General features: G+C 35.8%; 2 protein-coding genes across 7 annotated transcripts in view; one reads left to right on the top strand and one right to left on the bottom strand.

The window, feature by feature from the left end:
- CCDC146 (coiled-coil domain containing 146) overlaps positions 1 to 14,712 on the bottom strand; it is a 70,610-nt gene that overhangs the window by 46,991 nt on the left and 8,907 nt on the right. The window lies entirely within an intron of this gene.
- FGL2 (fibrinogen like 2) lies at positions 3,526 to 10,191 on the top strand. Its single transcript, XM_003201889.5, has 2 exons — positions 3,526 to 4,279; positions 7,233 to 10,191. Exons 1-2 carry the CDS (start codon positions 3,541 to 3,543, stop codon positions 7,937 to 7,939), a joined length of 1,446 nt encoding a protein of 481 aa, XP_003201937.2. The 5' UTR covers positions 3,526 to 3,540; the 3' UTR covers positions 7,940 to 10,191.

A 14,712-nucleotide genomic window follows, 5' to 3' on the forward strand; every position in this document is an offset into this window, starting at 1 on the left:
ATGACTGCTGAATTGAAAAAGAAAACAATTTAAAAGAATCTTAAATCAGAATTTGTTTCTAGCATGGAGTTCTGGCATGTATTCCACATTGTGGGAAAAACTGAAGATGAATCTAATTACTTTTCAGCCTCTTCATCAATATCCTGCTAACAAAGAACCACTGAAATCTTAATAAAATAAAGTAAAATAAATTCCTGCAGAAGATGAATCTTAACACCTCCCACTCTTCCACAAAAATGGTTTATGTGAATGAGCTCAAATGTGCTTCAGGTTTGTTCATACCTACTAGTCACTCTGCTTAAACAAACCAGGGTGTTATGCAGCTCTGCTGCAGGAGATGGTAGGTCCCAGAATAATGCCAGAAATCACACGGCAAGCTGCAGTGTTTTAAATTGCCTTAGTCACCAGCTCAATGAACATCTGCTTGCAGACCTACATCCCACGATATGCCAGAAAATGCAACAAAACTTGCTCCAAAAAATCATGGGAAATGGTTATTCTATTTTGATAAATTATGAATAAACAGCCCTAAGTAAGACAAGTTTGTCAAACCAAAATATATTACTGCTTTAACCTCACAACCATTGGGTAGCTCTGGGAATGGAATTAAAATCTTCAGTAGAATTTAAAAATATCCTGAGCTCTTGGTTATTTTCCTTATCTTCAGGAAGACATGTCACTAAGATTAAGAACTCTTTTCAGTACACAGAGAGATAAATAAGTTCTTGAAAAGAAGACTAAAAGGAATTAAAAGCTACAAGAAAGACCTCTAACCAGACAAAAAACCTTGATAGAACATTCTCACTTGTGATCATGAGCTTTTTCTGTTGGATCCTTATACAGCTGGAAAAAATGTCTTAAAGATTCTTGTTTGGATTTTGTGATTGCTTAACTACTTGAAACTGTAGTTATTATACAGAACACTCTAGGGATCTAGGAAAGCCCCATCTGAGGAGAGGAACATTGTTCATAAATAAACTCTGCAGCTCTGTTTTGATCTGGTCTTCATTTCTCTCATTAATTACTTCTGCCATTAGTTAAGCTATTTCAGCATTTTGCAGTGTAAGATTGCAAAGTAACACTTCTAGGGGCAAAGACTTAGAAAATCTGAGTTTTTAAAGATTGTTTCTTTTATTCCAAGGACAATAAGAGGCATGGAGCAAAAAAAAAAAAAAAAAAAAAAAGCCTTTATATAGCACTCTAAGTTCCAGTTGAATTGTTGGAAATGGACATTCTCTCATACAATGGGAAGAAAGTCTGGTCCTTAATAACAAGAACTTTACAGATAGGAGAAGCATACAGTTACCTGATGGAAAGGAGTTTTTCACACTCCAAACAGACTGCTAGTAGTATAGCAATAGAACACCAAATTAACAATAACATGAGGATGATAGCAAAGCATTTCAGGATTACAAAAATCTCATCCAAAGAAGGACGTAAACATTCCAAAATAATGGCATGTAAGAGAGCAAGGAATTAATGTCTTAAGACAAAAATGTTTGAAGAGTTTGATACCATTATGTTACTATCTGATCTTCCTTTCCTTTGACATTCAACATTCCTAGAAATTTCTACCCTTCCTGAAATCATTCAGCCCTGATGACACATTCAATGCAGCATAATAGACCTATAATAATCTTTAATATTTATATAAGCAATTTCAAGGCAATTCATAAGATGTGGTCTACAAACATAATTATTATTAATTTTACAGACAGATATATTTGTTCAATCTTAGGTCACACAACAGGTTGTGGAGCTCACTGCAAACTGAATGTACAACAATATGCAAAGCGAATATGGCATCCCATATAACAAGGATTTAGGAATTCTTTTGTATTTCTAATGCTCCTCAAAAAAGGCTGCTATAGCTTTCTTTAGCTTGGCAATAGCAGCCATGCAGGAGAGTAAGGCTCTATGAATACTTAATTTTAGTCTGATAGAGAAACATGTAGGTTCATATCAAGCAAACGAAAATTTTAAATTTTTATTCACTAATTAGAAACCTTAATTTCATCAGCTGCTACATATATTTCTGTTTCATTTCCGTTTGATGTATCTTTAACAAAATCAGAATGATGGCACTGTTTCACATCCACTGCCTAGGGACCTCACTGCTGGGGAACTGGAGGAAGACAGATTTAAAGCACATCTCCCAGCAGAATGCACAGATAATTGCATTACGCAGAGAATGGAAGGAATTGCTTTAGCAAGTGAGTCTTTTGTGCTTTAAAAAGAAACAAAAAAACAAGCCTCCCTCCTAAATTGTCAATATTTGCTTGTGGGCTCTATAAAAACTAGTAACATTTCAGAGATCATGAACTTCTGGGGCATGTGTGTGATTGTCTGGTTAATAATTAATCTGCATTATGAGTAATTTAAAATATGGTTTAGGAAAATAAATCATTTGGGTTGGACTAATTCAGTAAGAACTGGTGTAAATATCCTTTATTCATGCAAGTTATTTGGCTCTTGACAGCACAAAGACATGTCCGTTCAGCCCTACTTTCAGGCACAAGGAAAAGGACCTAAATCATTAAAACTGAGTAAGGACCATGTGAGACTTGTAAAGGCAGTTGTAGAACAGAAACAAGGAAGTAGATGTAAGCTGTCACCTGAAGCTGAAATATTCTGTTTGATTTGATTAATCAGGCAAAGTACATGAATAACTCCTAAAGGTGATACAAAGCACAATAAAAGAGAAAAAAAAAAAAAAAAAAGGCGGAATACAGAAAAGAATCCTCCAGATCGACAGGCCCGTATGAGCTCCTTCCTCAGCAGTCAGCCTGGCTTTAGATTTAGAATTTGGGGGGGCATCATTCAGATCACCAGGTTTTGCTTTGGATTTTCTGGATATCTAAGCCAAAACTTAGGATCCCAAGGAAGTGCTGTGGGTTTAAAATTCTCTTGCTTTTGCATAGAAATGTTCAATAAGCAGCTCTCAGAATAAGATAACAATGAATTTTAACTGTGAGGCCCCATACAAATAATGAATATTCCAGATATTCTAAGCAGTGCTAGGCTGAACTGGGAAAAAGAGCTTCTTGTCCTCTTTTTATAGAGACTCTGTTTTGAAAAATACTTGGAACCAAAACTATATGTGTTTCAACATGCTGTGGAATTTAATTTTCTTGAATACTTTAACCAATTTAAAAAAATTTAGGAAGAAGTGGGCTCAGTGTAAGTGAAACTATTGTTGTAATAAGGCTCAAACTGGAAAAGAGGTTAATTCTCACCTTCTCCACCTGCTGTGGTAGAACTAGAGTCTGGTTTTCAAGAACAGTTTTAGAAACTCAAATATTAAGAAGCAGATATCAAAAGAAGATTAAAAGAATATTATAACACATAGCTAATAATCCCACTAAACAAACAAACAAACAAACAAATCTGTGTACGAGAAGTTACACTGCATAAATGATCAGCACACATGCATTTCATCATTTTGCCTACATGCACAAGTTCTGAGTCAGAAGTAATCACTGAAACATGCTACTTTTGCCAAGCACTACCTACTTTGCTCTGCTATTAATATCACTTGTGATGCAAGAACTCCCACCCATTTCTGAGAACAGTGCAGGCAGTCTGATAACTCACAGGCTTCAAGCTGCCCTTATAAAGTTGTTCCACTTTTGCATACTTCCTCATACTGCGAGTTTCTCTGCAAAGATGAAGCAGCTTGTTTACTTAGTCTTGCTTAAGACAGCTCTCCTGGCTTTAACAAATGTGTTTGCAGTTATTTTAGAAGAAGAAAAGGATGCTAAGGAAGAAAAAACTACCGGTACTTGCCCTATAAAGCTCAAAACTAATGGGAATTGTGATGAAGGAGAGGACTGTCCGTATCAGATAAATCTGCCGCCAATGACCATCCAGCTACCCAAACAATTCAGACTGATTGAGAAGACTCTCAAGGAAGTACAGACCCTTAAAGAAGCAGTAAACAAGCTGAAGAAGTGTTGCCAAGACTGCAAGCTGCAGGCAGATGACAACCAAGAAAGAGACAGCAGTAATGAATTCCTGCCACCTAATGCAGAAACTCCAGCAGAAATCCAAGATAACAGAGTAAAGGAACTGCAAAGCAAAGTGAACAGAATGGCAACCAGTCTGAAAAATGCAAAGAACCAGATTCAGACACTGCAGGGCCGTTTAGAGAAGATGAGCCTCGTGAATATGAACAATGTAGAACATTATGTAGACAGCAAAGTTGCTAATTTGACGTTTGTTGTGAACAGTCTTGATAACAAGTGCTCTTCTCAATGTCCAGCAATGCAGCCAAGCCCTGGTATGTAACCTGTTTCCTCTTAATGCCGTGACATAAGCTTTCTGTGCATTTTACAAATACTAGGTAAAGAAATGAAATATGTGTTAATTAAGTATCTGTGCTTCTAACTTTACAAAATAAGTATTTGCCCATTTACAGTTTGTTTACATTTCTGTGCAACTTTCCACCTGCCACTTGAAGGTTACTGAGAGTTGCAGGTGTTCAGTTCCTGCTGTGGCTGTTCCGGGACCTAAATCACAACATTTTAAAGGACATTTTTTTCTCCCCCATTCTAATAAGCAAACATGAAAAATGAGGGTATTAGTTTACGCCATACATGAAGGATATCAAATATCAGTGAACTACCTGTATTTTCTCTTTGGCTGTCAGGGGGTAAATTTCCTCCTTAGGTATGCCTGATAATACTGCATGCTTTTTTCAATGTGAAACTGCAGCTATTCTGAAATGGTCTGCGAGTCTATTATTAAATATCAAGTGAATCTAGTAAAATGTTTAGTTCTTAAGAGATGGATAATTAAGTTTTCTAACATCACAGCAAATATCAAAAAGGCTTCACTAAGAAAGCTTATTAACTATACTTTTCAAGTGGGTAATACATATACCACCATTTTAATGCGTAACCTTTAGTATGACTCCAATATTTAAGTAATATAAAATAGAAAACGAGAAGTGTTAACACTGACAAATGTTTTTTCTTTCACTTTTTACCTGCTCTAATTAAAATAAAGAACAGTATTTCTTCCTGATGTTCACTGTTCATAAAGTATGACTAAAATATTTTTTGCAAAGTCATATAGTTTTTCTATAACATATAAGAACTTTTGCAAACAAGAAATATCCACAATACTATAAGTGTATTCTTAGATATCATATATGTGAAGATAGGGGTCTCCGCAGACAAAATAGACAGAATGCACTTCAGTTTTTAAAACCCTGTGGTTTAGCATTCACACTTCAAAATGAAACTGTTCTTCTGTCTGCCCATAAAAAAGTGAAAAACTGAAAACTGATACAGTGTATGTACAGTTGAAATTCCCAAAAGAGCAAAAAGAGCAAATGAATAATAACAAAGGTAATGCTTTACCTGTACCAACAATCAGCTTCAAATAGATACAAATCAGTATAAATTAATTACTGTAATTCAGATATAAAACATTCACAGAACGAATGAAATGGTTTCTAGTCTATTGATAATGGGCAATGAATCACAATCAGGCACAGTAGCTCTTGACGGGCTAAATTCATTTTAGATGTTTCTCTTTCTTACTGAGCTGTTGGGTACTATTCATAGCACACAATCATGTAGATGTTCCTTATATTTTACAGCAACTGATGTTATAGGTAGAAAACTAGCTACAACTTTTTCCCATATAAAAGTTTTTTCCTAGCTCTTCTGAAAATTACAACAAAACTTTATTTAAATACGAGTTGAATTGGATTATAAAATGCATTTTAGCTGAAATGAATGCTCCCTGTCAATGCCTACTCTGAAACTTAGTACAGTAAAGATCTTACACAAAGTTCAGTGAAATAAATGAGAATCTATTGTGAACTCAGATTTAGTCTTTAAGTCTCTGATTCCTACAATTTATGCTTTCATAGATGTTCAGTTTTCTGCACTAACAAACAAGGAGTACGGAGCCTCATCCCCCACTCCAGCTTGAGCACATTTGTCCCTTACAAGAAGTAGTTGAACTGTTTAACTTTTCCTGTAAAAATATGAAATTCAATTCTACAAATGAACATATTCCTAAATTCAAATCTACCATAGAGAAGAACAGTGTCTAAATGGTTTTGACTCAACTCAGAACTGACAGATGGAAAGATCTCCATCATTTGTTTAGGAACATGGAATTATAGTACAGTGCATTCTGAATGCTATTGAACACAATGTCATTACTAAGTTAGTAGATCAAAAATGGATTTTTACTCTGCAGGAAACATCTGGGGGTGTTTTTCTTCTGAATAAAATGTATCATTGAGAAGGGGAAAAATTGTGTTAATGGCAGATGCCAAACCTTTTTCCTTGCTTTAAGGCCAGCAGTGCCGCATGCACTGGAAAGCACATAACTTTTCTAGCTTCATCTTTCTAGGAATTTGCAGTGTTACTACAATAGATGAGATAATTCTATAACATTTCTCCTGCTTCCTTAATTATTGTAATATTAACACATGAAAGATTCCTAATGATGCAATGTTCAGAATCAAACTGTGGCTATTGAAAAACAGCCAGCTTAAAGTTATTTCCATATGAACGAAGATTTTCTCTGACACATTGCCAGATAAAGATTTGAATTATAGACACAGAGTGATGGTGTACAGTGGAATATTAAAAAAAAACAAAAACAAAAACAAAAAAAACCAAAGAGCAAGATTTAGAAACATGGACTGAAGATATAATATGAATTTATTGGATATAATGAAAGGATGAGGAAAAGAGTAGAGAAAAGGAGAAAAATAGAACCCAATGGCCAGTTTTGAGTTAAAAACAAACAACATCATTTAAATGGTTTCTGGTAGTCATTTGATGCAGAGATCCTAGCTGATATCTATTACAGAATAAACTTGGAAAAAAAGTTTGTTCCTAGAACTGAAACTGCAGCAACACTATTTCCTATCTAGAAGTCCTTCCAATCCAAAAGACTGAACATATGCTTACACTCTTCCAAACAGATTTCTAGGTCTTCACTCATTAGATGTACTAAAAGTAGATCCAAGACGAAAATCATGGCAATGTAACAGACAACTTTAGTTAATATTTGACTTTTCTTATTTAACCATAGCTGTGGAAATAATGAACTTGGTAAGAAAAAGAGCCTATATGAAGAACAGGTAACAATAGAGTCTGCACAGCATTTAATATGTTCTGTAGGCCACATCAGTCTGGATAAAATTTTTGCTTGTTTTTAAATTGATGCTGCATTTAAACTTACAATCTCTGTTTTTCCACCAGTTATACAAGTAATGCAGAGAGACTGTGCCGATCATTATGCAGCAGGGAAAAGGAGCAGTGGTATCTACCCAATTACCCCTGACCCCAGAAACAGCACCTTCCAAGTCTACTGTGACATGGAAACACAGGGAGGTGGCTGGACGGTGCTGCAACGGCGACAGGATGGTAGCACTAACTTCAACAGAACATGGAATGACTACAAACATGGCTTTGGAAACCTCAGCAGGGAGTTTTGGCTGGGGAACGACAAAATTCACCTCCTGACAAAAAGCCAGGAAATGCAGCTGAGAATTGACCTTGAAGATTTCAATGGTATCAAAGAGTATGCCAAATACCAATATTTCTACGTGGCCAACGAGTACCTGAAGTATCGTCTCAGCGTTCACGGCTATAGCGGCACAGCAGGAGATGCTCTCCTCTACAGCAGGCATTACAACCATGATCAGAAGTTCTTCACAACTCCTGACAAGGACAATGACAGGTATGCATCAGGGAACTGTGGTGCATTCTACAGCTCTGGCTGGTGGTTCGATGCATGCTTGTCAGCCAACCTCAATGGCAAGTACTACCACAAGAAATACAAAGGCGTTCGCAATGGGATCTTCTGGGGCACATGGCATGGTATTTCTGATGATACTCCCAGTGGATACAAGCAGTCCTTAAAATCAGTAAAAATAATGATCAGACCCAAAAGTTTTGCACCATAATTTTAAACCTTTTCTTAACTAATTTGCATTGGATTGCACTCACGATCATACTTACGCAGTATTATATTCAGAATTCAAATATGCAGTTATATTTGACATAACATAGTTCTACACAAAGTAACGTATTTCCACATGCATTTCTAGAGATGGCGTTTCCCGTATAACATATGACAACAATTGTTGCTAAAACTTAGCATAGGTTAAGTTGTGGTATTGTAACCTAAATATTCTAAGCATTGCTTTTGGTGCTTTTACTGTATGTGATACATCTTCTACAAATTGTGTCTGAATGAACACCTGCATTTTTGCCTGGATATAACTCAGAGGTACTCTGATAACACCCTAATTTGTTAAGCACTTAGTAGGAAACATTATAACTCGGATACTGTCCAACACTTTCTATTGTCTTTCCTTCACAACCTCAAAGACGTACTATGGGAGTGTTAAAATAAATCAGGAAAAGTACAATATGTTATTATTTTAAAAGAAGAAAGGAATAGAGGGCCACATGATTGGCACAAAGACGCGGAAAAAAGCTTGAGGAGTACTTAGTCTGTGAATATGGTTCCTCAAACATTATTTCCTTTGTCAAAAACTATTCAAACAAGCTGGTGAAAGAATTGGATAAAAGCAAGTGGAAATAAGGCATAGAGAATGTAATGAAAGATGACCTTTCATGCTTGTTTTCTTCTGTTCAACCTCAATATCCTTTCCATCTTATGTGGGAGAAAGTAAATCTCATGTAGCTGATCGCATATTTATATAGGGGAGTGGACAGGTAGGAAGAAGACACATCAAGAAGAATCCATGTGTTTGTATTAATCCCTCTAAATACATATAAGAAATACATTTTGCTTTCTTTTCTGAATCCTTTAGGTGAGCCAAACATTGCAAGATGACACTTGTAGAGACTCAAGCTCTTATTCAAGTACTTCTCACTATATGTATCATTAGGTCTTAAATTATACATAAATTTTATTTTGTAACACAAGATTACATTCTCCCCATTTTCTGAGTACTGCTTTTGCAATCAAAGAATCATGAGTAATCCACTGGCCATTAGATGCTGAAAAGAGAATATGTAGAGGGCTTTTTTCTTCTAAAACATAACAAAAAAACCAGTGCACTTCTCTTATACTTTGGGAAGTGAAATTTAAAGAAACTGTTATTATATCTCACATTGTAGATAGCAAGCACAAATTTGCCTACACATACCTATTGTCTATGCTAGAAAAGACGTCTGTAATTACGGTGACTAATATTTTGAGAGGAGATGCCAATTATCTTAGCATGAGGTATTTTGCTATCTAGCTAATAGCAATTCTCAGATGCAGATAAACTATACAAAGACTGTATTTCTTTACTGGTAAAAGTATGGTTTTTACTGGCATAGCATTTTTTGCTAGAAGAGCCATTTGTTGGTAACGGTAAACAACAGAACTGTGCTAACAAACCTGTGAGCACACATCTGGCCTAAAACTTTACAAATCAGACCTTAATTGTTTTTAAAGTATCCAGAACTATCATGGTTACAAGCTATGAACATGAGCAAAAGTGGCAATTACTAAATAGCAGTGTATTAATATATATATTTGAGAGAGTAAATACTTTGAAGGATATTTCAGTGTGAAGAGTAATTTGGTTTATTGTATTTCAATTTTAAAGACTAATGGAAGATTTTAATTGTAAGATGTATAACCTGTGCTTGAAAATGTTTTGAAGTCATAGAATATTTATTTTGTGATAAAATGGATTGTCTGAAAAAAAACAACAAAAAAACAATTTATGAAATATTGGTTAGAAGAGCAAATATCTAATTGTATGTGATTGTATTTAATAATTTTGCACGAAATGCACAATTTTCTCCTATTCATTACGTGCTAACTAGCTCTGTATGATTTACAGTATCTATAAACTTCTACTTGAAAATGTCTTTTTCCTGCTAATTTGTTGGGAGGGAAACTGTTTCTTTTTTATCGTGCTAAAAGGAAAAATTGTAAAAAAGAAATTTCATCAGGATAAACAAATATGACTAATGTCACCTACAAAGCCTTGATCAACTTCTTAAAAAAAAAAAAAAATTAAAATAAAATAAAAAAGGGGAAAAAAAAAAGAAAGCCTGCCTGGAACTGTTGTAGCTGAATCTCCAGCAATGTGTACTAGTTTTACAAAGTGTAACTCCATCTGTTTGTTGCAAGCTTTATTTTATATTTTTCCTTGTTGTAAATAAAATTGTCACGCTATTAAAGCTATACTGTTGTCATAAATTTTTATGGTGATTAAGAAAAAAGTTCTCATAAACGGTTTACTGATTTTTTGTAAAAATTGAAGCAGTCAGAAAACACAAGTATAGGAAGATAACTACAGATGGCCTGCAAAGATACATGTGCCATCTGACAGGAGAGTTACAGAATTGCTGTCAGCAATAATTTTTAACGGATCCATTCAGCTGCCAGATAATGCATAGGCTCTTCTTGAGACTATACGTATTTTGCAAGAGAAAAAATCAATTTCCTACTCAAGTGTTTATACAACACTCATGACAATCTTTGTCATGAAAAAGGAGACAGAAACTCATCTGCTTTTTTAATTATGCACATTTCAGAAAACATTCAAGTTTCAGGAAAGCGTGAGGATAGATATAATACTCAAAATTAAAGCATACAATTTTATATACAAATCAGAGCACTGGTCTCTGAGGTTTTATAAATAAAAACATGTATTTTAATGTACAGAAAGCATCTATGTAATGAAGATTATCACAAGAAAACCTTGTGGCTTTGATCTTGCTAATATTTAAAATGTGAGTAGTAGTAAAGAAGATTAACAACAGTGGGTTTGCTAGCAAAATTCATATAAGTTTCCCCTCCCGCCCACCCTCCCCCAAAAAAGCACAAATCCATCTGATAATTGTATAATTGTATAATTAATAAAGCAAGCTATGTTTTTCTTTTCTGTGCAACATTTAAACAACAACAGCAGCAACAACAAACAACAGAGAAGAACTGAAAAGAATCAATCATATCATAGAATCCTAGAATGGCTTGGGTTGGAAGGGACCTTAAAGATCCTCAAGTTCCAACCCCCCTGCCACAGGCAAAGTTGCCAGCCTCTAGATCAAGCACTAGACCAGGCTGCCCAGAGCCCCAGCCGGCCTGGCCTTGAACACCTCAAGGGACAGGGCATCCACAGCCTTTCTGGGCAAACTGTTCCAGCACCTCACCACTCCTTCATTAAAAACTTCCCCCAGACATCTACTCTAACTCTCCCATCCCTTAGTTTAATACCTTGTCCTATCGCTATCTAGCCATGTAAAAAGTAGATTTCCCTTGTGTTTATAAACTTCATTTAAATATTGGAAGTCTGCAATGAGGTCTCCCTGCAATTGTCTCTTTTCCATGCTGAACAACCCCAATTCCTTCAGTCTAACTTCATAGGAGAAGTGCTTCAGCCCTTGTACAATCCTCATGGCCCTCTTCCGAACCCTCTCCAAAAGCTTCTCCTGCTCTTGAGCTGGGGCTCCAGACCTGTTCACAGTACTCCAAATGGGCCTCACGAGGACAGAGTAGAAAGGGACAATCACCTCCCTGTCCCTGCTGGCCACCCCTCTTCTGATCGAGCCCAGGATACCACTGGCCTTCTGAGCTGCAGGAGCACACTGATGGCTCATGTTCGGTTTTTCATCAACCAGAACCCCTAGGTTCTTCTCAGGGCTACTCTCAAGGAGTTCTTCTCACAGCTTGTATACATATCTAGGATTATCTTGACTCAAGTGCAAAACCTGATCTGAAGAGCTGAAGATCTGAAATGATTGTTTTTTAAATATTTTTTTCTGTCCTTTTTATACAAATATATTCCCTTAGTTGTGTTTTTGGGGAAACACAGCAGTCAGCAGATATTTCTGTAAGATTTAAGAGCAACTTGTAGTTTGACACTTCAGTGGAAAATAAATTTGCAGTTGTACAATTATTTTGAAGGAAATTCAGATGGTTCTCAAACACATACCTAGAACCCATGTTTGTGACCTAAAGCAAGATCAGTTTTAAAAGTGCCAAATTAAGTTAATTTCTATGCCATGCAAGTCATAAAAAACAAACAAACAAACAAAAAAAAACAGCAAAGGTGTTTAAGTTTTCATAGAGATTGAAGACAAGAAATATAAACTGACCTCCAAGAAAAAAAAAAATATATATATATATATAATCTATTCTTATAAATGTGTTTTGTCCTCTTTTTTTTCCCAAGAGATAAAATAAAAGCAATATGGTATACATGGGCCTGAAAACATTGACATACGTTTAAAGGAAAAATTCCATTCACAGTCCCTGATAAATGCAAACACTCCACCTACTAAGCAGCTAAGCTGCATTCACAGCTTTCATGAAACTTCTGTGGTGTTATAATATTTCTGTTAGAAGTGAATTTGGCCATCAGCCTCAGTGTTAACCAGAAACAGAAAATGTTTTAAGATGATGTGTCACATCCAACGCTCAAGCAAGTCATGAGATTAGGATGTGAATCAGTTATTTTTTAAGTCCTTGTTTGCTATTTCTGATCTCAATATTACCTAATTATGTCCACACAATTAAGACAAACTGTCAGTGTAACTAGTGGTACACTTCTTCCCAAACAGTATGCCAGCATTCAGAATTACACAACAGAAAATTGTAAGTATGTTTTACGTGCTGATTTCTAAGAATTACACAGAACTTATGACTTTTACAGAGAAGTAGGATCCACCCTGAGAAACAGAAATTCCCATCCCTCTAAACAGACAGAGCATAAAACGGACAGAGCAGACAGAGTAAAAAAGCCCCCGTGCATAACCCTGCAGCATAAAAGATAATTAATTCTTCTTAACACAGATCTTAAAGGCACTGCTCATTTAGGACTATTTGGATACATAGATTTTTTTGAATTAGAAAACTAGAAATCAACTTGTCAACATTGTAAGTAACCAGATCCACAAAAGTGATGACTGTCCATGGCTGGACATACAACTGAAGTGAGCATTTGCAGCACAGCTGTGCTGACATCAGTGGTTTAAGCCAAGGCCAGATAGATTTTAGCACAAGGGTGCCCTAGTTCGGAGTATCTGGTCTCAAATGCATAGTTAGAGTAAGAATAGAGGGAGAGGGAGATAGTTTTGGAACAAAAGACAATAATGAACTTGTCATTTTAAGTTTCAAGAGTCTCAGAAATTTCAGAGGAGAGGTGAAAGAGCAGGAGCAGAATACAGTTACAGATTATTCTTTCCTTCAGCCTCACTGCTTTCAGTAGCTACTTCCTCTGTGCAGCACAAGATCTGCACTTGACAGCAAAAAATAACACCACATTGACAAGAGTGCTCACTTTCAAACATGCTGTTTGATAATCAACAGAAGTACTACTTGTTTTGTGATAACCTCATTATATTCAGCAGCCTCCTGGGTTTATTTGTACTCAATTTCAACTGACAAAAAGAATCTCTCTACAGAGAGAGCATACTACATTGAGTCTGTTCTTGTTTGTGTTGGTTAAAGGCATCTGTAAATTCAATCCACTCTTTTGCAGCTTCTAATAGGTATTACCAGCAATTAGAGCAATCAGTTTTCCCATCACAGTCACAAATGAGAGTAACGTTCACTATGCAGAACACTGCTTACTAGCTGAAAACTTACAGCCACATTATCATCCCTAACTGACTTTCCAAGGGACCGTATCAACAAAGTAAAAAATGTTTCTTTAATTAACAGTTAGATTCCTGTGGGTGGAGGTGGAGACAACATCTGTCCTCCCTGTCTGTGCCAACATATTTATATAGCTCTTTTGCTGTGCCAGAAGCCCTTGAAGCACGTAACGTGGAGTACGCCGGGATCGGCTTAAATTATAAAGTGTTGTTTGCATTTAATGGTTATGTTAAGATTTTTTAATATATATATAGCATATATACATTTAGGGAGTACTGAAACAAATTAGCCACTGCTGTGGTTACAGAAATATACTTCTGAGTCTATTTTAGTCTACCAAGCTAGCTTTTATAGGAAAAGTTCCATTTAAAGTTATACCAACATTTGTATCTAAAAATAAAGTTGCTTACTTCTGCCTTTTAACCTGAGTTAAGAATGAATTAAAAACCAATTTCTTAAACAAAGGTAAATAAAAAAATAAATAAAATGCTCTGTTTTCTAGAGTGGCATTGTCAAATGTTAGAATACTATTAAAAAATATGTAAAATATTAGATCTTAGTTTTCATATTTGAAAGCTGTAGCTGAAGTTCAAATAACAGATGAAGAAGAAGCATACTCAAGCATTGAACTTATGCATCTTTCCGTGACTTTAAAGCTCTTCCAGCTAACAGACCCATATGAATTAGCCTCACATCAGCAGAAGTGAAGTTTGTTTGAGAATTCCCTGTCACTACATTATTCCATCTTTTGCAAGCACAGAGACTTTGCTCTATGTTTCCAGTAGAACCGGGAATCTGGTTAACAGACATTAACACTTTTAATAACAGTTCTTTGTTTTTGGCAGTCAGGGGTAGCTGACTGTTCAGTTCCTTAACCTCAGAAAGACTTCAAAGATTCAAAATAGTGATGAAAAGTATGTGCTAGTCGATAACGGAGTATTGAGGAAGGCTCTTTCTCCTTCCTGATGGACGGTGGCAATAGGACGCTTGGACACTGGCAAAAAATAACATCACATGATAGTGACAATTTCCATTAAAAAAAGCAGTGCAAATGCAAAATACGGTACTGCCTTCAAATACAGTGCAGAATACACTTCATCATTC

Source organism: Meleagris gallopavo, chromosome 1, assembly GCF_905368555.1.
Source record: "Meleagris gallopavo chromosome 1, MGAL_WU_HG_1.1, whole genome shotgun sequence".
Classification (NCBI taxonomy): domain Eukaryota; kingdom Metazoa; phylum Chordata; class Aves; order Galliformes; family Phasianidae; genus Meleagris; species Meleagris gallopavo.

Excerpts from the sequence above, each read along its gene's own strand:
- FGL2 (XM_003201889.5), top strand. The coding sequence starts at position 3,541 with ATGCAAGAACTCCCACCCATTTCTGAGAACAGTGCAGGCAGTCTGATA. Across the intron at positions 4,280-7,232 it reads AGCAATGCAGCCAAGCCCTG|TTATACAAGTAATGCAGAGA; the intron begins GTATGTAACCTG and ends TTTTTCCACCAG.